We start from the raw sequence: 25,633 nt of genomic DNA, 5'->3' as shown, positions 1-25,633 counted from the left end.
ATTCCGATCGTTCAGTTTATATGGCAGCTATATGCTATAGCTATACCAAATTTTGCAAAATGTGATCGAAACAATTTCTTCCGGATTAATAAGCTTCTTATGGCGAAGAGATTGTATGGTAGCTATATGCTATAGTTAACCGATCTGAACAATTTCTTCGAATACATGAAAACATAGCATAGTTCTAAACATGAACATATCTTAATTTTCTTTTTCGAAGTTCAAAATTTTCCACATATAGATTGTAAATGTTTCAGTAATAATTTTTGGTTTACATACATATGTATATCCTATCAAATATGTTGTCTGAAACAATAATAAATAATAGTATCATTTAAAAAATTGAACGCATAAATTTTCAATCAGCGAAATTTCGAATTTTTAGTTACTTCTAGAAGTTTTTAGTCGACAAAATTTCGAAAATTCGAATTTTTTAGAAAACATTTTGTGTATATTTTAAATTCCTATAATCCAAAGAACGTTAGTACCTTATCAAATATATTCAGGTTGCGAAGTTTTTTATTAAACAATTTTGAAATTAAAATTAAATTTGCAACTTTAATCCCGCTGTTGAGATTAAAAGCGAGATTTTCATTTTTTAATAAATTAATTTTTTTTTTTCAAATTTAGTCCAGTTATTTTTTAATTCATTATTTGCAACCTTGAATATATTTAATGATTCTTTAATAAGCTAAATTATTTTTCGAGTCCGGGCAGTATATTAGATTTTCGAAAATCTATACTGTATGTAACTATAAGTTTAACTTAATAACTGCACATACTAATTGCTATTGACATTAAACGTTTGAAATTGTTTTCGAACATAAATTTGAAACTTACAAAATATTGAAGCAACCTCAATGTGTTTAATAGAAAACTTTTTTACATTTTCAGTGCAAAAAATTTATTTTTTTTTATATTCGAATTTCGAAAAACGATTTTATTGCAATACTAAGCTAATAGCTTTATGAAATAAGTTTAAAGGTATCTAAACGTTATGTTCGAAATTTAAAAAATGTTGAAAACACTTAATATTACACGCAAAACATAACATAAATTTAAATTTCAACATATTTTAATGTACTATATGCATTTTATAAGCATTTTAATAGCAGTTTATTCCTTATGGCTCATTCGCATTTCTTCAATTGAAATATTCTGTTACTTTTCGCACACATGTTCGTGAATATATATGTAAGTATGTATTGTCTAAATAACCAACGCATATTTTTCGCCACACGCCTTCTCCTACTACTCACTTTTTGTTTGACATTTGATATGAACGTTTATTTCCGTTAAGCTCAAAAGCGTGACGCTTTAAATTTGACGCAAAATAATATTTGAAATAAAAAAGTACTTTAGCGCAATATAACATTATAGAGCTGGCGTTAAAAATTAGCTATTGCGCATAACAGCGCCATAACAACACGCACGTCTCCACATATACATATGTATATGTAAGGTGTGCGTGCGTGTATGCTGTGCGGCATTAATGCAAATTATGTTTTCAAAAAGCGCGGCGTAAAGCACATTATGAATGTATATATATTCTTTGCGAATATATATATGTATAATAAACATTAATATACTATATAAACACTATGTAATGCATGCTGTTTGTGTATGTGTATTTATGTAGGACTGTGTGTGTACAGCGGATGGGCCCACTTATCGAATTGACGTAACCTTTTTTGTTGTAGTTATGCAGTCACTGATAAATTTGCGCACAAGCAAATGACCTTGGCATTTAACAAAACAAAAACAACGGCACATAGCAATAATAATAAGCTTTGAGCGTTAATAATCGAGTGCTCGTGTGGTATATGGTATGTCCACTAGAAAGCGTGTGAGTGTAAACAATTTCTCTTAATTTTTCTTTTTTTTTTGTAAATATGTATTACCATCAAATGGTTATGCTAAATAATACAGCTTTTGCCGATTTGCAATGTTTGTTGTTGTAGCAGTACAAATTGGCACAATAATAATTCTCAATTTTTTTATGCAATGTATGTATGTATATGTATTAATGTATATGGTTATGCGTGAAAAAAGAAAAATTTATAATGTGGCATGTAACAAAATCTCCACAAAATTTCTTTTAAACAAATAATGAGCAGAATTTTATCTTTGTTTTTTACTTTTAGCAACTCAGGCTTCAAGACTTATGTTTTTATTTCAAGTTTTTTGTGTTTTTTATAATATGAAATTCGTATTTTTTTAATATAACACTCTTTTGCTTCGTACATTTCGAACATGAGCAATAGTTATTGTTTTCATTTTAATGTTTTTTAGACCCCCCCTCTTCCCGTGCACAAACTACATACATACGTATGCATGTGTGTATGCACATAACACTACAAGTCTAAATTACAATAACAAAATGTAATAAACTGAAGACAACTCTTTTTACCATTGAGCTCATGACGACTGCATGACGCTGACGACGGCCTCGAACAGCCATTCGTGTAACCGTTTCAAAAATAAGGCATACTTCTTGCTTATTCCTTCCCCTGATATAACTTCTTATACAAATATACATATGTATGTAGAAACTTTGTAAATGGCGCGAACACGCGACATTTTTTTACAAATAACACACTCTCCCTTTCTATCTTTCTCTCACTGTAGTTAAATTGCAGTTATTTGCGATTTGTGAAACATATGTTTTTGGGTTTTCATTGTTTTTTTTTTTTGCTCTAAACTTAATTAACGGCATATACATATAATTGAAATAGTTAATTTCTCTTAGGAAAATAATTAATTATATGCATTGCTAATATTCGAATTTGACGTATCTCAGAAATTTATAATTATGTATACAATACATGATTTTTGTTCATTACATTTGTGTTTTCGTTTGCTTTGTTTTGTCTTCTCCGTAATACATAAAGTACAAGTATCGATTTGGTGTCATAATAAAAAAAAATAGTTATATAAAAATAATATACGTTGAGGCCCCATGTTCCACCTAGGAAGTACGGGAAAATATATATAATATACGTTGGGGCAACTTAGAGAGCATACAGCAATGCACGTAGTTAGCTTAACATTTCTTTTCTAACTACGTGGTAACATTGCCAACTGTTTTTACATACTTTCGTTTGATTTACACGCTTTCAAATATATGTAGGTATGTATGTGTCGCTTAGTAGTTAGTACATATATATATATATAATACGTCGATTTAATGTATATAGCTATGTAATAATGTTAAGTTTATCGTCGTGTGAGGCCTGTTACTGGTTTCGGTAAACCGCTACGCTTCATGTTTGTTGTTGTTGGCGGCCGCAAACCAGATGGCTTCGGTATGCCCTTTGAGCCAGTGGTGAACTTAGTCAGATTCAAGGCATTTGTATTTGTTGTATTACTAGTTGCTTTTGTTGCTGTAGTATTAGTACTGTTCGGTTTTCCAACAATTAAACCACCATTTTGTATGCTGCCGCGTGACGAAGCTGAAGACATGCTCTGTAAGAATAACAAATATATTATTATTTAAACAAAAAAATGTAAACTTCGGCTGCAATGAAGCTTAAAGATCCTTCCAAATAAAAAGTTTTCCAAACAAGAATCGGGTCAGTTGGTATGACAGATATATGTAACAGTAGTCCGATCTAAATAACTTGATCGGCGATTGTAACGCTGCCTTGTATAATATCTGTGCCAAATTTCGTAAAGTAAATAGTTTGTCAAATAAAAAATTTATCTATAGAAGGATTTCTGTTGATCGGCTCAGTTTAAATGGTAGCCATATGCTATAGTTGGCCGATATGAACAATTTCTTCAGAGAATTAAGTGTTGCCATGAACAATAATCCACGCTAAACAGTGAAGATATCTTGCCTAATATGAAAGTTTTCCATTCAAGGACTAGATTTTTATCGACCTTTTTATCGGCCAGTTTGTATGCCGCTTATATGTTATTAAGGTTCCATGTCGGCCATTCCGATAAATAAGCAACTTCATGGTGGAAGTGGAAGTGTTCAAAATTTCAGATCGATATCTCAAAAACTAGGAACTAGTTCGCGTATATACAGACAGACAGCCAGACAGACGAAGAGGGCTAAATCAACTCAGCTCGTCATGCTGAGCATTTATATGTACCATATGTATATATGTGAATTTATAGAGTTTCTGACATTTTCTTATGGGTATTCTCAATTTCGTGGCAAACTTAATATGCCCCCTCGGGTGTAAAAATATATAGTAGTATAATTAAATTACATACATCGGTGGGCGAATGTCGACCGCCATCCGAGTCGATGTCGTTCACTAACGGCGGTTGCGGTAGTGGTGGCATACCCTTAACGGCTAGACTGTTGAGACTGTAGTAAGCGGAGGAAGGACGCACTAAGCCGGCACGTTTGACGCCAGGCGCACGCAGGCCGGACACCAATTTGGGAACTTTGAAGACAGCCTCGTCGGCCTGTTTATGTAGAATATACAAGTTAGGTATTAGCTTGTATATGGAAATAAATATTTATACATTTACCTGCTGAGAAAGTGAAGAGTTCGACGACAGACCATTTGCAATGCGCTGAAAGTATGGAAATATATATTTTTATGATTTATTGATTGATCACAGAAATCAAGCTTACATCATTGGGAGCACCAGCGCCTTCGTAGACTGTTGGTTTCTTCAAACCGAAACTGTTAGTGCGCGGCCCGGGTAATCCAGTGCCGCCATTAAAACCAAAATTGCTTGATAAATTGTGGAAGGACTTCGATTTTGTGCCCATTGGACTTTTCACCTCAGCTGTTGTTGTGGTTTTTAAAGGTTGCGCGTTGCGACTGTATTTAGCGGACTCAACAACAACTGTTGCATTACTGTGCTGTGTGGTATCTAACGCTGCATGACTGACGCTAGCAGTAGGTGGTCGTATACCGAGTGCTGTAGCACGATCCAAGTCACCAGCCGATGTTGCTTTCACGACAGTCATCTTTTGCAAACCCGATATATATCGCGGACGCGATCGTGAACGTAGCCGGCTAGGTGGTACTGGTGGATTTTCAAGCTCCTCACTGCTGCCATTAGCTGCTGCAGCCGTTGAAGGCGCGCTAACTATTTCCGGCAAATTAGCAACATTTGTTAGTTTGTCTTTCGGCTTTTTGTAGGTTAGGAAATTCGGATTTATTTTTGAAGCGTTTGTTGGACGCGTAATAGTGCTTTGGCCATCCGTGCACAACTTAAGATTGTGCTCAGTTTCAATTTCCGATTTGTTGTTGTTGAAGACAGTCGCACCACCATCGGCAGTAAGCGAAACGTCGTCATCAATACAAGGCACATTCACTGCTATGAAGTCATCACCGGCATTGCGTGCTTTCACGATTTTGATTGTTTTGAAGCGATCACGATCACGCTCCCGACGTTCGGAGAGTTTATATGTGCCCACACCGTTATAATTCGCAACCGCTATGGTGTTGCTATTTTCAATTGCGCCTTCAGTCTTGCCAAAATTATTTTCTTGCACCTCATTTTTGTAATCAGTCTCTTGCTTTGCTGTTGCTTCAGCTGCCGCGCAATCCTCTTGTGCACTATCATCTCGTTTATGCACGGTGAACGAGGCACCCAGTGAGCGTGATGGCGATTGCGTATTGCTGCTACCGGCGGAAATCGTTGAGAGATTTATATTATCATAAAGACGACTGCGCCGACTAAGCAACCGTTCGCCTGTGCCGCTGACATTACCAACACCACTGGCCGCCAACGAAGATGCTGCGGAAGAGACGGATATTGACGCGGACGAGGGTGAGGGTGACGATATGCCAGAAGGCGCTGTACAATCGCTGTTGACGCTAGCAGCTGCATCCGCATTGCGCCGTTGCTCGCATGCGTCGTGGGTATGCATATCTGTTGGCTTATCAGTGGCATCGTCAGTTTTATGTGCCTGTTGCAAAGTTGGCGCTTTTGTTACAGTTGTGGTGTCGCGATGAAAACGTCTTTTTATTGTCTCCAATGATTTCTTCATTTTCACATGCTCCGCATTGACTTCCACTTTGCTGAACTCCTCCAGCATATCCTCGAATTCCTGATCGTTATTGCTAGCCAAAAGCTCCTCTTCGGCATGCGCCAATTCCAACACATTCTGCATTTGTATGTCGGCTGCGCTTTGCTGTAGCACTTGTGTTTTTGCACCGGGTTTCTCGTAGGTCTCATTCGGATTTTCAATATCATCTAGCATTTGTTCGAGACTCTCAAGTCGCGGTAGCGTGCCGGAAAATGTTTTCGTATTCACTTTTTTTACATCACACTCTTGACCGAAAGTTTCACTTAGCACACGCGTGGCATTGGCATTCAATTGCTCCGTTGCAGCCACTATGGGCGAGAGATTCACCTCATCCGCATACAATTTCGACGTTGTTGGTGTATTTGGTTGTGCGCCTGCGTTCAGACCCGCAGCATGTGGTGTTGATTCATAGAATTTGCGTGAAGTTAAAGCTTCCGCCATATTTTCCGGTGTCTCACAACGCGTTTCCCCAGCTAAACGGGCATCTGGTGTTAACTGTTTGAATTCGTATGTTGCATTTGCTCTATTCGGTATACAAACAGTTTCATCCATGTTCCAGGGTCTTTTGAAGGTTTCATTAGCTGGTTTTGTTGGCATGGCTGGTGCTGCGTTATCATTACCTTTAATATTGTTCTCACATAGACTACTCTCAACCAGTTGGAAAGTTGTATCACTGATCACCTCATCGCTAAGCAACATTGTACGATGCATAATGTTGCTTTTGCTTTCCGGCGCACTGTTGTCAAACACGCCCACTGTGTGTACATTTGGTGTTGCTATTATACCGTTACGTTGTTGCTGTTGCTGATTGTCCTCTTGCATGCTCTCAGTGGAATTATCCATTGTACTGGAACCTGACGCAGTTTTACTAAAAGCGAGCGATATATCATCGATCTGGCAAATATGTGAATCTTTTATTAGTGTTCCATCACCCGACAGTGTTAACGATTCTAATGCTTTACGGTCGCGTATCATGTCACTTAAAGTATAACCATCGCTGGTAGCCTTATTCGCTAAGTTAAATAATTCGCTGCCATTAAATGTCGGTTCGTTGAAATCAAGGCTTTGAGTCGATTGTAAGAAGTTAATGTTCGTGAAGTCGGCAGATGTGATTAATGAGTTATTCATGCGTTCCATTGACATCTCCATGGAGGAACAAATGGATGATGGCGGTGAGGTGTCTTGCAAAAACGACTTATGCATTGTTGTAACAAGACCACCTATTTCTAAATTAAATGCGGGCTGTGGAGTTGCGATTGTGAACTTTTGTTGCAGCTGTTCATGGTGTGTGGGAAGCACTGTCTGTCCGCCATTGTTTCCGGAACTGTGAGACTTAAAAACGATATATAAAAAGAAGTTACAATTATGTTAACTAACAAGATTATATGTAAAAGTAATTAAAGGCGTTATGCCGAACAATAGACGCAAGTTCTGAATTTTAGTTTTTAAAATTTGCGGATATCGACAGGAATTATTGTTATTGAATAAAATTGATTTATGCTGTTTGGAGCGTACAAATTTAGATCGGTCAGTGTGTAGGGCAGCTATTTTCGATAATGGTTCGATCCGAGCAATATCTTCGGATATTGTACCATTACCTTACGCAATATTCCAAACCGTTCCCACGACAGTCGGATCTAAATAACCGGAATGGACCCCGATTTTTATCCGGACAAGGATTGTAAAATCGGCACCATTCCCTGAAATTACTTCAGGAAAGTGCTGTGGCTACAATAACGAAAACTAAAGATCCAAATTTTGGCAAGATATCATGTCAAAACACAGGATTTCAATCAATCAGTTTGTATGAGAGCCATATGCTATAGTGATCCGATCTGAACGATTTCTTCCGGTTTCCTTGGAAAATAATACATGTCATTTATGTTGTTGTTGTGGTTCTAACGGTTAAGTGTTAATCTAAGTTAATTAGTCATTTATGCAAGCCCACAGTTATGGTCGTTCAGTTTATATGGCAGCTACATACATATGTATGTATATGCTATAGTGATTGTTGTTTTTGTAACGGCTATCTAGTCTTCGTTAGGATCTTAAGTTTTCATCGAGGTCATCCAACGGTAGGCCCTGGAAACGAGCTGTTTCGACGGAGTCGGACCATAGGGAGAGGACCGCCAGATGTAACTATACACAAGAGGTGGTAAGAGTCATGCGGGACATATATTTAATGTCTGATCAGCTATAGTGGTCCGATATGGATGGTCCCAACAAAGCTTCCTGGGGAGAAAAATACGTATGCAAAAACATCTCCGATGATCTAGCTCGCAAATACACAAACAGACGGACAAAGACGCAGACATGGCTAAATCGACTCAGCACGGCATGCCAGGGTCTCGACATTTTCTTCCGAATGTCAGAAAATACGTAGCAAACTTAATATTCATTTGGTGGTTTAGGGTTCATTTCCATCATATATCTAAGAAATACTTACGAAATGTTGCTCTAGATTTTGCGTTGACTTCCTGCGGGGTCGAGTAAACGTTCTTGAATTGAGTTTGTAGGCTAATAAATTTTCACCATGAAGTACGGTATATCCATGCCATTAGCGTATGTCGGAAATATTTAGTACCACCAGCACCAAGCGTGTGCAAAAAAAAAAAACAAAAAGAAAATTATTAAGACCCACCATATAAGGAGTAGTACAACTTCTGCAAAAGGGAAACACAACGGTACACTATTTTGATCAATGTCGTGTGTGCAAGCTTATGTAGGTGTTCCGTGTATATGCATTAATGGATCGCCGGTTTGAATTAATGCAAGAAATAAAAAAAAATATTTTATAGCAATATGTAATTGAGTGAACTGTAAAACACAGTGGGCTTCAAGGCCAAATAGAAAAATTATACGGCAAAAAACAATTACAATATATTTGAAGAAATTACGAATGCGTCATTGCTTTCAATTTTAAAATTGTTGGTAATAATTATTGTAGTGACGGCGTATTTGTTTTGCACGCAGAATCTGAAACATCTGTGGCTGCAAACAATATTATCATTACGCATTATTGCATATACACAAATACCACACAGAAGCAATAGACCGTTGCTATTTAAATGAAGCTTTACCAGTTTCATACCTTGCTCTTGCTGATACTGTGCTGGTAGAAGACAATTGTTGCTTTTCCATTGCTGCAAAATATTCGAAACGTCATCGTGTGTTTTATCTTCTAAACAACTGTGCACACCAATCAATAAAGAGAAAACAAAACAAATATGAAGTTAATTGCCTAAGAGCTGATTTTGTCGTATACGTACATAAAAGAATCATCTTTTAGCGCTTCATCGATGTCCAAAATATCCATCGCTACAATATTTAATTTGAAATGCTTATGTTTGTTTAATATTTTTTTTATGTGTCGCCACTTTAACGTCACATCCACCCGTTACAATTTTCAGTAGAGGGTTTTTGCTACTGCCGTGTATATTGTTTCGGTTTATTTACTTCCTAACGTATATTTTAAAAAACCAAACGAAATCGCACAATCTTAAAAGAAAAAATAGAAAGCTACGACGAAAAAAAGACTATGGTTATTATTCCCTTTCTCAAATAGGTGAGAAAAAAATTTGGTTACTCATTCATTTTCAAAACGTTTGTTTACAGAATTTTTACACAATTTATGCAAATATTATGCAATTTTCAATCCCAATGGCACTTTTGCCTATTTCAGGCAGTGATTATTTTATTTCAAACTAATTATTCACCTTTTTCTTTCATCAACTGAAAATATGCAGCTCTCCCCAAAAGTTTTATCCAGCTGCTTGTTGGGCGATGACAAAGAACTGACTAGTGGTGAGCTTAAACTGATAATATGTTGCCTAGAAATTTATCGATTGCAATGCTCCCTGTCATCCAATATTAAATACGCCTTGCAAATAATTATTTGTTGTAAAGCCTTTATTACAAATGCACAAGTATTATACAAACGTAAATCTAACAATTTTATGACACCATTTTTTTATATAAGGTCAGAATTTGGAGTATTAAGACAAACTGTTAATGTTAACAATATGTTTTTTTGTGTTTGATGGAATCTAATAAATAAAAAAATTATGAATGCCTAAAAATTAAATTAACTGTTAAATTTCTAAAATAACAGACAATTCTTTGTTTATTTGTTTGTGATTTTAGTATGATATTTGAATGATATAATGTTACTTTTTTATGAAGAAATATTAAAAAAATATGGCAATGGCAGCAATTACTCCGGAAAAAGTTAAGTTTTGGTCCCCTCAAAACTCGATAATGGGTCATCTTAAATCAAAAAATTAAAATTCTTTAATTAGATAGGTTTGAGCCAAAAAATCTATTTATGTGAGTTGTGGGAAAAACGATTTAAAGTTTTTAAATTCGATATAAAACGTGCATAAGACAGGTATAAATTAACTCGTATATTTTGCACCAATCGATTTAGAATTTTGGCACAACATTCGCGAGATGTTATGTATTAATAAAAACGAACTCTAATCCCCCTTCAGTTCAACAATAATTCGTTTTTATATTTTGTACTGAATAATTTTGGTTATGTTCGAAATTAGTAATAATAAATAAAAAAAAAAAAAAATAATTTAAGTTTTAGTTTTTTCTTACACAGGCAATATTTGTATCTGAATTATTTGTAGCGCATGAACACCCCTTATACATTTACTTTCTTTACATTCCACAAATAAATAATAGTGCCATCCCTTTCACTCTTGTTAGAAGTCGGAAACGTACTTCATTGATAAGGCTGTATTTATTTACTGTTTCAATTTTTGTAGGCTATAGCGTTTCTATTGGTCCTTGTCTTTGTTTTTTTTTAGAGATCTTTTGACAACGCGAATGGTTCCAAAATCCACATATTCACCTTTTATTAATTGAAAGTAGCTGAACTCAAAAGTATTACGGGACAAGTTGATTACAAAAATTTAAAAGCCGCTAATTTCGGATATAATAATAAAAAATCATAGTATTTGTGAATTTATTGATTACTCGGTGTATTCAGTACTTGGTTTTTATAAAAATAATAATTTAAAGGATCAACCACGTTGTAGAAATTAAGTAAGTTGCCAACATAATGGAAGTGGGTTACTGCGTGTATAAGTAGCTGTGTGCAAGTTAGCGTCGCTGCCTTGATTGCAATAAGTAAATTGTTCGAGAGGTAGTGGTTCTTTTTTGGAACTACACGTTTAAATTAGGTTTAAATGTTTGAACTATAACGTAAGTAAAATGTAAAGCACAAAGTTGCGGTAGTGTTAGAAAATTACCACAATAATTTTCTACATTGAGTAAAAATAGTGTGAATAGATGTACATTAAAGGTGTAAATGCTCTTGACGACGGAAAATTAAAAAAAATGTGACTACCGCTGCTATCAAGAACGTGGCTGTTGCGCGTGTTTTCCTACATATATGTATAATATGTTAGGTAAAATAATACCAAATGAAATTCGCAAAAAGTATAGAAAACAAATTTTTAGAATGGCTTAAAAAAAGTGCAATGATATATTGATTAAAAATACTTACAGATATATGTACATATATTATGTTAATTGTGTGCTTCGAAATAACGAGTTAAAAGCTTTTTATTCTAGTTTCTTCAATGCAAAAATTACTCAGTTTGTGATTGACGACAGTCTTTGTTTATGAGATGATGTTAGAAGGGGGTTTTTTACGTATCATCTTCGCTGTGATGCCACGTTAAAATTACTGAGTTGCAAATATGTGCATAAGTGTGCTTTGATTGCATCAAAACGCAGTTACATATGAAACAGAGAAAGTTTACAAAACCTGTTGCCTCACAATTTGTTTTCATCCTATTTTCTTTAACGGCATTTACAACATACCGAAATTTAAGTTGAATAAAATTTGCATTTATGGCCTGGAAAAATACCGCTTCCGTTTTTCCAAAGCGATTCCAAAGCAAAGGTGGTCCGCCAAAAATTGTAAACAGTGTATACTGAAAATATATTGTGTAAATTTTCTTGTGAAATAGTTGTACTTCGTATAATTAAAACACACACAAATAATTTTGGAAATAATCACTTTTTGAAAATGTACTTATTAATCATATACTGTAAAAATATAACTCGACAATATAATACATTAAATGTACTTTTTGCAGTTGGTGATCATCTAGATTAAAAATAAATTATAAACAATATGGCTCGAGGACATCAAAAGCTTCAGTCTCAAGCTAAGGCTCAAGAAAAGCAAGCAAAAATGAAAAAACAACAAGGCCACAGTGCCAACGATCAGAAGAAGGCAGCACAAAAGGCGCTCGTTCATGTGTGCGCTGTTTGCAAGGTACAGTAAATACTTTTTGATTACACATAACATAAATACTTATTAATAATATATAATTACAGTCTCAAATGCCCGATCCAAAAACGTACAAACAACATTTTGAGAATAAGCACCCCAAAAATGAAATGCCACCTGAATTAAAAGATGTGTAAAATTTGCTATGTTTTAATCATTCTGGCTGCAGTTAATATAATCGATATTGAAACTTTTGAATAAATATTGTAGAAACGAAGCCAGCAGCTACCCATAATTGACGAACATGTGTATTATTGATAAAGCAACTAGAAGGTCTGCTTTTACGATAACATAGCTAATTTTTTTGTATTTGTTTTGTAGAGTTGTAAAAAACACTCAAACTATATTTTCTTTTTTATGTTAAATAATTAATAAAAAATGTAACCCAGACGTATCAATTATGATGTGTAAATTTTGTAGCGGTCTGCATACCAAACAATACGAAGTTATTTACTACTGCCGTACTGCTTCGCTTCAGTTAACTTCAATGTGGTTAACTCAAATTAATAATTCTTAACATTGATAAAGCTGTTTGATTGTATTTTTTTCATATATATATAAATAGAAACATATTACACAGAATTACGATTTTTTAAAATTGCATCATTATATTCGTAGATATATACATCTAAGATTAATAATAGCAAAAGGCAAAAAATATATTTAGTATTGTGTCACACAAGCATGCATATATACATACACAATTTTGTACTATATAAATTGCATATTGATATAATATAAGCAATTACTCCCCGCATTGGCTCATATTTTTCTCCTGTGTAAATTTGCCTTTGTATTTTAACGTAGAAAAATTATGTTGTAATTGATTTATGAGGAAATTCAATAAATATTATTTAAAAGAAAATTTTGTCGAAATGCTCATTTTAAAAATTTTCCGTTGTATTAAATGCTATGGTCAGTGCCATATAATACAAAACTTAGTGAGAATACCTAAAAAAGCAGTTTCAAGCTTATTCGGTGAATTCGTGAATAAATTGCTTCTTCACTTTTATTGAAGGTCATAAACTTAGACTCAGTTTTATTGCCATATTTTGGTTAGCGTCAGCTAAAATTATATTAAAAACCTTTTCAAATGTGATATGTGCATGTGATATCAACTGAACCGCAGATAAATATTGAGTTGATGTGGAAAACGTCAACCAGGGAATCGGAATTTATTACATTCGGGATATCCATTCCATTCTAATTTAGCGCTAAACCACGTAATTTTTAAGAAAACTTGTCGATTTAGTTTCATTAAAGTGTAACAAATTGTGTCCAACCTGAACGCTTTAAATATAGATGGAATGACGGAAATCATTATACATATGTACATCACATTGGTGAGATTTTTACACTCGGTAACTTAATTTGAAGTAATTTTATATATTTATAAATAATACTCATTGATCGACATACTCTGCACAAGACTTGTTAGAATAACGAAAATAATTATAAGTACCATATAGTAGTTGGGAGTAGTATTGACTCGATTTCTATCTACCATATTTTGTAACGGTTTGAGAGATATGTAATATATATTAAATCTACGGAACGACAAACAGACAGTCTGATCATTTCATTATATATTGGGTATTCAAAAAAGTCTTTTCGTATTTCTAAAAAAACTTTAACTTATTTTTTATATTTATACTAATAAATAAATAAACAAAGATGTACCATTTTAGTCTTTCGCGAAATTCTTAAAATCTTACCTTTCCAACACTGTATGTTACAAGTACAATATATATGAAGTCTTTTTCGACTACCCAATATAACTATATCTAATTCGACTAGTTTTGGGCTAAATATAGAACCGTTAGGGAACAAAACCAAGAGTATTATAATAGTAGAACATTTCCTAATTATATCCCGCAGACACAGTACAGAACTCCGCTCACAAGACTCACGCTCACTCGATAGTCTGAAAATGGTGAACATTTTATGATAATCCGGGCCGGGGCTCCAAATAACACACATATGCGAGTTGTACTGCCACCTTTAGGTGGAATACTATATCTCAAGAAGTATTAGATCAATTTTACCCAATTTTGGTGCAATAAGTTATACCGACGTTTATATGCTTCACGATGAAAATGAGCGTTTAAATAGTGCATTTATAGTATCTATATTGAAATCGGAAGATATTGACCGCTTATATCGGTCAATATGTAGGTTATCTTAATAAATTTCAGAAATAATCTCTTTCTAATAACACTTGTTGCTGCTGTAGCGGCAAAAAAAAAAATTCTAAAGTTTGACAGTCCCTCATCGGATAAAATTGGTGATATCGCCATGTACTGTCCTTCCTGGTTTTTAGGTTCTTCTTGTTTTTTACTAGCGTAGACACCGCTTACGCGATTATAGCCTAGTTAACAACAGCGCGCCACTCGTTTCTTCTTTTCGCAACATGGCGCTAATTGGAAATTCCAAGCGAAGCCAGGTCCTTCTCCAACTGATCTTTCCAATGGAGTGAAGGTCTTCATCTTTCTTATCTTCCCTCGTAACGTCGACTCATCAGATGTTGTTATAGCAGAACAGGAAATCGTCGAGAGAGGACTTTACTTCTTCATTGCCTACTCAGTCCAAAGTAGCACCTGTTGACAAGAGTTATTCTGCGTTGGATTTCGAGGCTGACATTGTTGTTGCTGTTAATGCTGGTTGCAAGATAGACGAAATTATTTACAACTTCGAAGTTATGACTGTCAACAGAGACGTGGGAGTCTAGTCGCGAGTGCGAATTATACCCTCCACTTAACTTATGACCTGAAAAATAAATTAAAAAAAATAAAAAGCTATATCATGAAAACTAAAGCTGATAGAGACAAACTGATTACAGATTTGAACTCCGCGCACCCAAATTAACTAGAATCAGTTGATAAATTCAAAGAAGCAAACATTTTTTTTAATTTTGTCGGGCTGTGTTATTAAAGGTGAATATTTTCTGCGTTGTGTCACATACTTTCGATTTTTTTTTTACCGTGAAGAACACTTTAAAAATTTGAATTGTTTAACAAAAAATTATGTAAAATATTTTTATTTAAACTAATGGATTGTGAAAAAAAATCTTTATTATAGCACGACAATTTTTCTTTGACTTCACAAAACTTCATCGATTTATCTCGTAGTTTATGAGAAAAACATTTTACAATTTTATCATGCTCTAAATTTCAACGTTCAATAACTTTAACAAAAAAAAAAGAATTTTGACGAAATATTTATATCACTGGGTATGCGTCTGGTCCACTTCCTAATGAACTGCTAATTTTCAAAATCGGTGATATTTCAAAATTTTCGTGGACCACTTGACGTGGTTTGTCCCATATATAAATGATTAGGATGGCGAGAAAAGTTGAAATCCGGCTGACCGTCTGTCTGTTCGTCCATGCAAGCTGTAACTTGAGTAAAAATTGAGATATTGAGATTGAGATTGGATTCCTCGGTACAAAACAAATTTCGAGTTCGTAGATGGGCGTAATCGGACCACTGCCACGCCCACAAATCGCCATTAACCGAAAACATATAAAGTGCAATAACTAAGCACTAAATTAAAAGATAAAGTTGTAATTTGGCACAGGGCATCGCCGGAGCAAAGGTCTCCTGTGAATAACAAGTTTTAAAAAAGTGGGCGTGGCCACGCCCTCTAATGTGTTTAATGTATTATAGATATCTCCTAAACCACTTAAACTACCACAACCAAATTTGCATTGGGACCCAACCAAACGATTTCGACAAAATTTAGTACGTGACATTCTTCTTACATTCTTATGTCATATTGTGAAAATAGATGAAATCGGACAACAACCACGCTTATTTTCCTTATAGCAGAAATGCGTTCAGTTTCCAGTACGCAAATCAAAAAAAAATTAATATAACGTGATAAAACTTTGCACGAATAATGTCTTTCTGACCAAAACTTGTCTAAATCCAAGAAAAACTATTCAAGCCCCTGGGTAACGAACTTTTGAACTACGGTACCTATAGTTGAATTTTGATCGAAAATGTCGGTAAATGCATGAAATATATAATTAAAATTCAGGGATGATAATTTTCTGACAATGCTATGTACATATGTAGGTACATATGTCAAAAATAGGTTGAATTGGACTAATACTTCTCTTAGCCCCCATATATGTACTTAATATAAAGATTTTCGAACTTCTAGGTGACTTTGCACCTCATATACTGTGCCCAAAAAATAATTTGAATTTAATCTGCGCGCGTCGAAGGATTTGGAGAATTTTTTTTTTTTAGGTTGGTAGTACTGTCAGTCACATTTATATCAAATTTCATGTCAAAATATTCATTAGTGTTTGAGATACGTGCCGTTTTGTGAGCTGCTAAAAGTGAGTTTTTCGTTTTTTGCGAAATCGAAATTTGTTGAGCAAAGAATTTGCATTAAATTTTGTTTACGGAATCAATTTTCTGTTGCGGATACGTTGAGGATGGTCCAGAAAGCCTTTGGTGATGAGGCTATGTCTAAAAAAAATGTTTACAAGTGGTATAGTGAGTTCCAAGCCGGCCGTGAACGTGTCGAAGACGAAGAGCGTCCAGGGCGACCATTAACCTCAACCGATGGAGCTCACGTTCAACAAATCAAAGTTTTGGTGTTGAAAACCCGTCGATTAACAATTAGAGACCTTGCTGATGAAGTTGGCATATCGAAAGGCTCAGCCAATACCATTTTGAAGGATATTTTGGGCCTCAAGCGCGTCAAATTCCGACTGGTACCGAAAACATTGAATTTTTTGGAAAAAAGGCGTCGCGTTGAAGTGTATGAAACGATGCTTTCCCACTACCAGGGTGCCATGAAACGCATTATAACTGGCGATGAGACTTGAATCTATGCTTACGACCCCGAAACAACCGATTAATCGAGCGAATATCGTGCCAAAAGAGAGCCGAAACCAAAAAAATCGCGCCAAAGTCGCTCAAAAATCAAGGTCATGTTGACTGTTTTCTTTGATTATCCTGCTATTGTGGATTATGAGTTCCTTCCAACCGGTCAAACAGTCAACAAGGAGTATTATTTGAACGTTATGCGTCGTTTGCGTAACGCTATCCGCCTAAAAAGGCCAGAATTGTGGAAAGACAATTCCTGGTTTTTACATCACGATAATGCACCATCCCATACTGCCCTCGTAATTCGTGATCATTTCGCCAAAAACTAAACCCATATCGTTCCGCAACCACCGTATTCATTTGATCTGGCGCCGTGCGACTTCTGGCTGTGCACCAAGCTCAAAAGACCGCTCCGGGGACACCGTTTTTATACGATAGAGGAGATTCAAGCCGCAGCGAAGACAGAACTGAAGGCCATCCCGGAAAGTGACTACAACCAGTGTTTCGAAGATTGGAAAATCCGTTGGCATAAGTGCATTGCGTCGGGAGGGGATTACTTTGAAGGGGATGAAATTGATATGGAAGAATAAATAAAGAATTTTCAAAATAAATACAACGTCACCTTATTTTTTGGGCACAAGTATCAGCCAATATGTGAGTTATTTCAAAGAAAATGAGAGCGCGTGTTTTACTCATAACAGTGTATCTTTGTGAACAAAATAGATACATTTGAGAGAAAACTTGGCCTAGCTCCAATATACTTTGACTTTGTTCTATATGATTGGTTTTACACCTTAAATTATTTCCCTGGCTTTGATTCTTGCAAGTTGCAAGAGTATAAAATATTCGGTTGCACCCAAACTTAGCCCTTGCTTACTTATTTTAATACATTATTTGACGGTATATGGGACCGGGATAGAAATATAAAGAAAAAGTCCACAAATTATTTCGACAATATCCGAAGCTACAATTCGGCACATGCTTTGATCAGTTCGGAAGCCAATAATTCTGATATAGTTTTAAGAGGAACTCATTCCAAAATTCACGACACATTTTATCACAGAACAGGACCCATAGTTACAGCATATGGTCGTGCTCTAAGTTATGCCCAGTTGTATTTTTGCGATGCTGTTATAATGAGACAAATTTCAATTGAATTTGGATAAAAATAATCGATTTGTTCGTTTTTTTCGTACAATAAAGCAACATTGTGATAGAGTATGCAATGCACAGAAAGAGATTTATATGGTAATTACCTTGAATCGTGATACAGATATACGAATGTATAATGATGCAACTCGAACCGATGTTGCCGTTATTTTTCGAAAATTATTGTTTACACTGAAGTTTTGAGAACTTCGTAATATAAAATATAGAACTATTATTATCATTTTATATTAAGTTCACTTTAAAAATGTTTTTCAATATTTTCATTCGTTCATTTCCAAATTTCGCTTCTTTGTTTCTTGCTTTCACTGCATACAGCGATTTGATTTTATGATGGCTGAGGATAGGAATTTATTTGACAAGAAAGGATTAAGCCAATAACCAGAAATAAACAAATAATTCTGCATGAGAATAAACTAAAAATTTTAATATTTTATAAATTTTTTTAGTAATTGTTTTCTACAACACTCTTTAGATTTTGTTCAAATTCTTCAAAATATCCACTCGATTATTTAGTTTGGACCCATCCGTAAAGATGTTTATCCCTGCGTCCCTGCCTACCTCGCTCTTCCACAGTATTCTCTGGAAGTTTAGACAATATTGCGGGCCGAATTTGAATTCAATTCTATAGGATTTCGAAAACCCGTGGTAGCAGGAACTTAATAAGTATCTCTGAATGCCGCTTATTACAGGCGATTATTCGGGAGCATGTCTGTTACTAGTAAATGTAAAATAACGTTTAGTGCCTGACTTGGCGTTGTTCTAAGAGCTCCACTAATGTATACACTAGCTGCTCTTTGTGTGCCTTCCTTATGCCTTACCGCGTATTTATTTTTCATTATTGGCCACCATACCAATATACCGTATGTCATTATTGGTCTAATAACCACTGTGTAAAACATATCCGAGACGTTAAACCCTATTTGGGCTCCACCATCCTTTCTTCACCTTAGCGTCTAAGTTAGTTTCCAAGCTCCGTCTTGCTAGCATTTAAGTTTGCCCAACCATCAATAATTGTTTGATTAAGGTTAGCGAGGGTATTCCGGAATTTACCTCTAACCGAAAGCACCACCTCGTCAGTGTAGGCGACAACATGTACCGTCTTCTTTTCTAGACCCAATTCCATTCCTTGTGCGTTACTACTCAGCAACTCTTCGTTTCTAGCACTATCTGTTCCGTGTGTCAGACCGGCATACGTTGGAGCGTTATATCAGTCAAGTGCGACTCTTGTACTGGTTGGTGTCATTGAGTGGAATATGTCGTACGTTGTCCCATGCTCCAAGAGTTTGACCACGCAACACCTTATAGTGACATCGCCAACCAACACCACGGTGCCACAACCGTCAAATGATCGTAGGGGGATGAAGAAAATTATGTGCACCTGTAATACCTCGCCCGATATTACCATCGCTAGTGGTGGTCTGATAAATAGCATAACCTGGCCTATGATAACTCTCGCATCAGACCATCTGAACATAATGATTTCGATTGTAATACCTCCCGACTTTTTTTCTGTGGACAATCGTACCTTCGTTAACTTTAATAAAGCTAACTCGGTCAGCTTCACAGAATTTACCTTTGACGAATGTCAATTCCGTAAGGGGGTCGCAGTTGCTACCGCTCACTTTATACCTGTTGGAATCGTGGAACTCCGCCTCAATTTTCCAGTCGAAGCAGCTGTTTTAGCGAATGAGCGAGACACCTTACGCCATGCCAATTGCTGTGATGTCCGAATAAAAGATTTCCATTTAGATATTTGTTAATTGGTAAATCAACATAAGCGGACAAAATGGATAGAGCATCTTAAGTCATGGAACCTTTTCACCGGCGTGAGTATGCTTTGGACTACTGTGAAAGGTTTGTCTAACCCGAATTCAAATCAATGACTATGCCTCTCCGAACCCGAAAAAGTGCGCGAGATATTTTAGCCGACAATTACTACACACCCTTCGGTAGACAAACGATGTGTTACTCGACGGCTGTAGAAAATGCCAAAAGACTGCGGACCCTTTAATACCGAAGAGAAGATTCGAAGTGTCATCAATAAAGCAAAATCCGCTAAATCTATTGGTCCTGATGGAATAAACATGTTATGTTAAAGCACCAAGACTCGACGTTAGTAAGCTACTTCACCAAGGTCCTTAACCTGTCGCTGACTACTTTTCCAATAGCCGATGTGTGGAAAATCGGAAGAGTGGTCCGACTAATGAATCCTGGGAAAGCCGTCAACAAAGGGGAGTCTTATCGCCCGATAACTCTTTTTTCCCCAATAGTAAACACACTTGAGGCCTTGCTACTCCCGCCATTTACTCACCACCTGAGCTTTGCTCTTTCACTTCTTATACGACCGCGATTATTGCCAAAGTACAGTGTCGGAAAAAACAATGAACTCCTCTCCAAGCAGTTTCTGCTGGGGTGTTTTCGTAGAAACCATCCCTACAGTCGCCGCAATCAAGAGGTCTTTTCTTAAATAAGTCGACGACATAAAACAAGACCACCACACTACCCATTGTAAACGACAAGCTCGAGTTGCCGCGAGAATCGAGAGTGACCCTTGCGTATTTCGTTCCGGATACTTTAACACCCGACATAACAAATATATGTCCAGCATGCAAGTAGTCCCTGTCGTTCCGAACCCATTTAAACACCTCGTTTTCGGTGACTACCGTTCGATGACCTTGACGGGACTATATAATAGTTACAACAACGATAGAGCGAGCCCAATCTGTGAGTAAGAAGCAGATGTCGCATGAGGAAGAAGCCTTCTTTGGCAAGAATCCATGGATATGAATACCACCAACCAGTCGTTAAAGTCAATTCCTGTAATTCATTCAAAACGGTTTCCTCGGAGCGGTCGTTTGAGTTTGCTGAATAGTCAATACGGTGGTTGCGCCACGATATTGGTTGAAAATTTGGCGAAAAACTCACGAAGAATCAATGCACTATGCGACGGTGCATTATCGTGGAGCAAAATGCAATAATTATCGCTCATAATTCCGACCTATTTTTAAGACTCAATTAGTATTCCTTATTGACCGTTTGGCCAGTTGGAAGGAATTCGGAGTGCATCACATCTGATAATTAAAAAAAACTATCTAGAACCCTGATTTTTGACCCGCTTCGACATGGCTTTTTTAGCTGCATCTCACTTTTGCCACAATACTCGGTCGATTTAACGCCTGTTTTCGGGTCGTAAGCAATAATCCAAGACTCATCGCCAGTTTCATGACATTCTGGTAGTCGGAAGGCATTGTTCCACAGATGTTAACGCAACACTGTTTTTCGAAAAAAATTAAGTGATTTTGGAACCAATCCTGCTTTTAATTATCTTAGACCCAAATGATATTTTAAAATGGTTTTTCCGGATTCTCAAGCATCGATTCTCAAGCATCAATTATTTTATTTTATTGACGTGTTCATCAGCAGTTGATGTTGATGGCTGTCCTGGACGTGGTTCGTGGTCAACGCATTCTCGACTCTCTTTGAATAATTTGTACCAATCAACAACAATTGCAAAAACAATTATCACCGAAGGCCTTTTCCAACATTCTGTCACTGACAGTCAAACGAACCTAGCAAAAAATATGTCGACGAATGGGTTTTCGCGCAAAATTTTAATTAAAAAGACTTACTATTTTTTGCCCACAGTAAAATTTTAGCTTACCCATTTAATTAAGGGATTAGGGTTAGTCAGAATTTTCAAAGAATTATTTTTTTTGCATTTTCGTTAAGTGTAATATCTTAAAAATATTCTCTGAAAAATTCACGTTGATCCGATAATTAGTTTTTGAGTTATTCGACAAATAACAAAGAGAGCTCGGGCACTTCAAAGCGCTAGTGTGAAATTTTAAATGCGTTTTCTCAAAACTTTGTTTTTTGAACTGGTGATAACTGTAACTCGAAAACCGCTCAGTAGATTTTAATTAAATTTATCACCCAACTCTTTTTTTACACGGTTTCTTTTTACACGGATTTGAAGTTACACCGTGGAAAAAATTATTTTTGTAAAAAACTTTTAATCTAGTACGGTTTCAAAATAAAAATGCCATTTGAACATACAATTTGTATGCTGTGAGAACTAAATATCTATACAGATATTAGCCCACACAACCCATAAAGGCACACCCTAATGTTTACAACACAATGGGGAAACCCACGCCACTTCTAGAAATACAAGAAGATTGAGGAACCAGACATGCAGACGAAACAACAACAAGCATGCATACGCAGCGGTAAAACCACGCCACTGCCAGCAACATACGCCATCCCAGCAACACACACCTTCCCAACGCAACATGTTGCGAATGTGTTAGCACGCAGCACAGGCTTGCTGGGGAGTTAGGTGCAGTGCTGCCAATTTGGATTTTTTCCCGTCAAAACTGGCTTTTTTCGTAGGCTAACTGCGGGAAAATTTTGAGAATTGCGGGAATTGGGAAAAGCGGGAATTCTGGCTTGTTTAGAAATTCAGTTGGCTTTTTCTGACTTTTTTCTGTGTTGTTAACACTTAAGTACAAAAAATATGAAAAAGTGGCAGCTTTACGATAGTCACTTACAAACAAACAAGAAAATGTGGTGGCGGATCGATTTTTTTTCTCGATATACGCGAATGTCATCTCTATTTAGTGGTTCCATCTCTATTTAAAAAGTGCGCGTAAATTCTTAAAGGTTGTGAAATGCCGGAACAATGCAAGCAAAAATGCCGCGATGTGTGGCTTAAAAGTGATGAATTCAAGGCATGGATTCGCAGGGATGATACAGGCCAGCAGAGGGTTTACTGCAACTATTGCAAGAGCACTATCACAGAGAAACTGAGTGATCTGCGAGCTCACGCTGCAACAAAGAAGCACACAAGTGCCATGAGTGGCTTTACCCAGGCGAACAAGCTCAACTTTGCAAGAGCATCTGAAAATTATAATGTGCAAATTAAGGAAGCATCGCTGCGCCTTTTTATTGTACAGGATACAGCAATGGCGCAAATTGACCACTTGGGGAGCCTATGCAAAAAACGGTTCGACGGAGCACCGGACCAAATGCACAAACATTTTAAAAAATGTATTAGGACCACACTTTTCTGAAGACTTACGCCAAGATATCGGAGAATCAAAATGCAGCCTCCTCCTCGATGAGTCCATTCAAATATTGTGTTTACCCTGGTCAAACGCGGAGATAGAAAGGGTTTTTAGCCAGGTTAACCTAATTAAATCAAAATTAAGAAATTCAATAGGCCTCGCCACGACTAACAGCATTCTAAGCATAAGGTAAAGTGTTATTTCAAGCAAAAGATATACTCTATTCATTTTTATTTTCATATACAGAAACGGATTACGAAGAATGATAGGCACGAATATGTCATACGAAAATGAGACAGACCAAGACGATATAGAAAAATTAATGGAAATCTTTTAAACAAAAATGAACTTAATAATTTGTTATTTTTTTTAGACATTTTTTCTTATTTTTGATACATTTGTTTTTAGATTTTTTTTGGAATATCTTATCATTTTTTTTAGCTTTTTTCTCCATTCTTCCCGTCAAAAACAGCTTTTTTTCCTGGTCAAAAGTTGGCAGCACTGGTTAGGTGACCGATGATCAGGCAATCAGCACGGAACTGTGACAACGTACACACGTTCAGCATCAGACTACGCAGTGAGTTTAGCCTCTAGCTAGTCTTGGTACCAGGAATAATGGGATGCCCAACTTATTCCAGTGTGAGAGCGCCTCAAAATAAGCGTTTTTTATAACATTTTCCATTATGGCCAGATTGAACAAAATAAGAATTTTTGGGCATTTTAAATTAAAATACTTTATTACGATTGCAAATTGTTATATATTGGACTTTTAATATATAGCGAAACTACTTAAATCCTTTTTCGTGATTTTATGGTACATTAAAACAACTAACATTTGATCTTTCAACACCTAATAAGGTGAATTGGGCCTATTAGTTCTAAATTAATAAATGTTTTTAATTGTTTGTAATTGAAAATTAATTCTATTATGCATCAAATTACAAAACGTTTCATAAAATATATTTAAATTTCACATTTTCTTGGATTTTCATTGTTTTAAATTTTTATTAGCGATCTTGAACGGCGGCAACAAATTCCTCCGTTCACATATATTTTTGATATAATTTCAATCTGGTCATTCCAGTCATTCCAATTACAAAACGTCAAAACCTCCCAATCCAGTCAACTGTCAAAGTTTAGGTGGTTTTGACGTTTGGCAATTGTTCTCTCACTTCCAGTGAGAGAGGAGTTGGACATCTCTTTATCTCTGCTTGGTACCCTGACTTGTGAACGCCGTCTGTTAAGGGCGAGCCTGGTAGTGAGTTTATCTTCTGACCAACTCAACCATTAACATTGCGGTCGCTAACGCAGTCTTCCGTGGTCCGGTATATTTACGCGGCAAAGTGTTTGAACAGGACATCACCAGCGTAGCAGAGGAGCGTCAACGTGTATACCAGGACAGCGTATTGAAGCCTACACAAGCGTCGGCAGAAGTAGCCGAGCGTAGTCGTCGTAGCACGCGAGCGTCAACGTGTACGCCATGACACCGTCATTGAAGCCTACACGAGCGCCGGCAGAAATAGCTGAGCGTAGTCGTCGTAGCACGGGAGCGTCAACTCAGGTCGCAGGACATCGTCATTGCAGCCTACGCGAGCGCCGGCAGAAGTAACCGAGCGTGATCGTCGCGATAGAGAGCAGCCAGTCGTCTAGCAACCAGGAACGCAGCAGAGTGGGAAATGGTATTGCCCTAACGGACCACACTGAACCGTTATCCTGAAAGCACTTTCCTAGGGCGACGACATTACAACGCGGGAGACAAATTTTGTAAATTTAATTAAAATTATAATAAAAGTAAAATAGAGTACGATTCGCAGAAGAGCCCCAATGTTTACAAATTTATTGTAACGAACCCTTTACACGGCGAGTATACCTCAGCAAATTATACTTGTAAAAGCAGGGGCAGCAAAAAGCTTCGTTACAATGGATAATGAAATTTTATAGTTTTCAACATTTTTTACACGGTTTTTCAAAGTAAATATAGTTCTTTATTTCATCTTACACGGTTTTCAGATGACATAGAACGAATCCCCCATTTTACTATAGGAAACGCCTCTTTTTTTACACGGATTTCTGAGGAACGTATCTACCGTGTAAAAAAGAGTTGGGTGCAAGTGCCTGTTTTTGGAAATGGATCAACACAAACAACTATAACTTTGGTAATTAAATTTTTTATTTGATATGAGTTGTTAGTTCGATTCACTACTTCCTAAGCCTTGGCGCATTGAACACATCTTGTGCAAA

General features: G+C 36.3%; 2 protein-coding genes across 2 annotated transcripts; one reads left to right on the top strand and one right to left on the bottom strand.

Annotated features, from left to right (window-relative positions):
- Positions 1-1,593: 1,593 nt before the first annotated feature.
- On the bottom strand, positions 1,594-9,867 carry LOC120776722. The gene is made up of 8 exons (XM_040107636.1): positions 9,721-9,867; positions 9,274-9,523; positions 9,096-9,193; positions 8,451-8,521; positions 4,595-7,336; positions 4,489-4,533; positions 4,225-4,422; positions 1,594-3,465 (listed from the first exon to the last, which is right to left on the bottom strand). Exons 2-8 carry the CDS (start codon positions 9,318-9,320, stop codon positions 3,217-3,219), a joined length of 3,450 nt encoding a protein of 1,149 aa, XP_039963570.1. The 5' UTR covers positions 9,321-9,523; positions 9,721-9,867; the 3' UTR covers positions 1,594-3,216.
- A 996-nt stretch (positions 9,868-10,863) lies between these two features.
- On the top strand, positions 10,864-13,118 carry LOC120776476 (zinc finger protein 706-like). The gene is made up of 3 exons (XM_040107152.1): positions 10,864-11,056; positions 12,118-12,299; positions 12,362-13,118. The coding sequence occupies exons 2-3, from the start codon at positions 12,156-12,158 to the stop codon at positions 12,449-12,451; spliced, it is 234 nt and encodes a 77-aa protein (XP_039963086.1). The 5' UTR covers positions 10,864-11,056; positions 12,118-12,155; the 3' UTR covers positions 12,452-13,118.
- Positions 13,119-25,633: the final 12,515 nt, after the last annotated feature.

This window comes from Bactrocera tryoni, chromosome 5, assembly GCF_016617805.1.
Source record: "Bactrocera tryoni isolate S06 chromosome 5, CSIRO_BtryS06_freeze2, whole genome shotgun sequence".
Taxonomy (NCBI): domain Eukaryota; kingdom Metazoa; phylum Arthropoda; class Insecta; order Diptera; family Tephritidae; genus Bactrocera; species Bactrocera tryoni.
The sequence above is the reverse complement of the archived record's forward strand: the minus strand, read 5'-3'. Positions and strand labels throughout refer to the sequence as shown.

What these genes read in the sequence shown, in the direction of transcription:
- LOC120776722 (XM_040107636.1), bottom strand. Translation starts at nt 9,320, where the DNA reads ATGGATATTTTGGACATCGATGAAGCGCTAAAAGATGATTCTTTTAT. An exon ending in ACAGTATCAGCAAGAGCAAG is followed by an intron (nt 8,522 to 9,095) that starts GTATGAAACTGG and finishes AAAATTTATTAG; the next exon opens with CCTACAAACTCAATTCAAGA. An exon ending in ACTCTTCACTTTCTCAGCAG is followed by an intron (nt 4,423 to 4,488) that starts GTAAATGTATAA and finishes CTACATAAACAG; the next exon opens with GCCGACGAGGCTGTCTTCAA.
- LOC120776476 (XM_040107152.1), top strand. Translation starts at nt 12,156, where the DNA reads ATGGCTCGAGGACATCAAAAGCTTCAGTCTCAAGCTAAGGCTCAAGAA. An exon ending in ATGTGTGCGCTGTTTGCAAG is followed by an intron (nt 12,300 to 12,361) that starts GTACAGTAAATA and finishes ATATAATTACAG; the next exon opens with TCTCAAATGCCCGATCCAAA.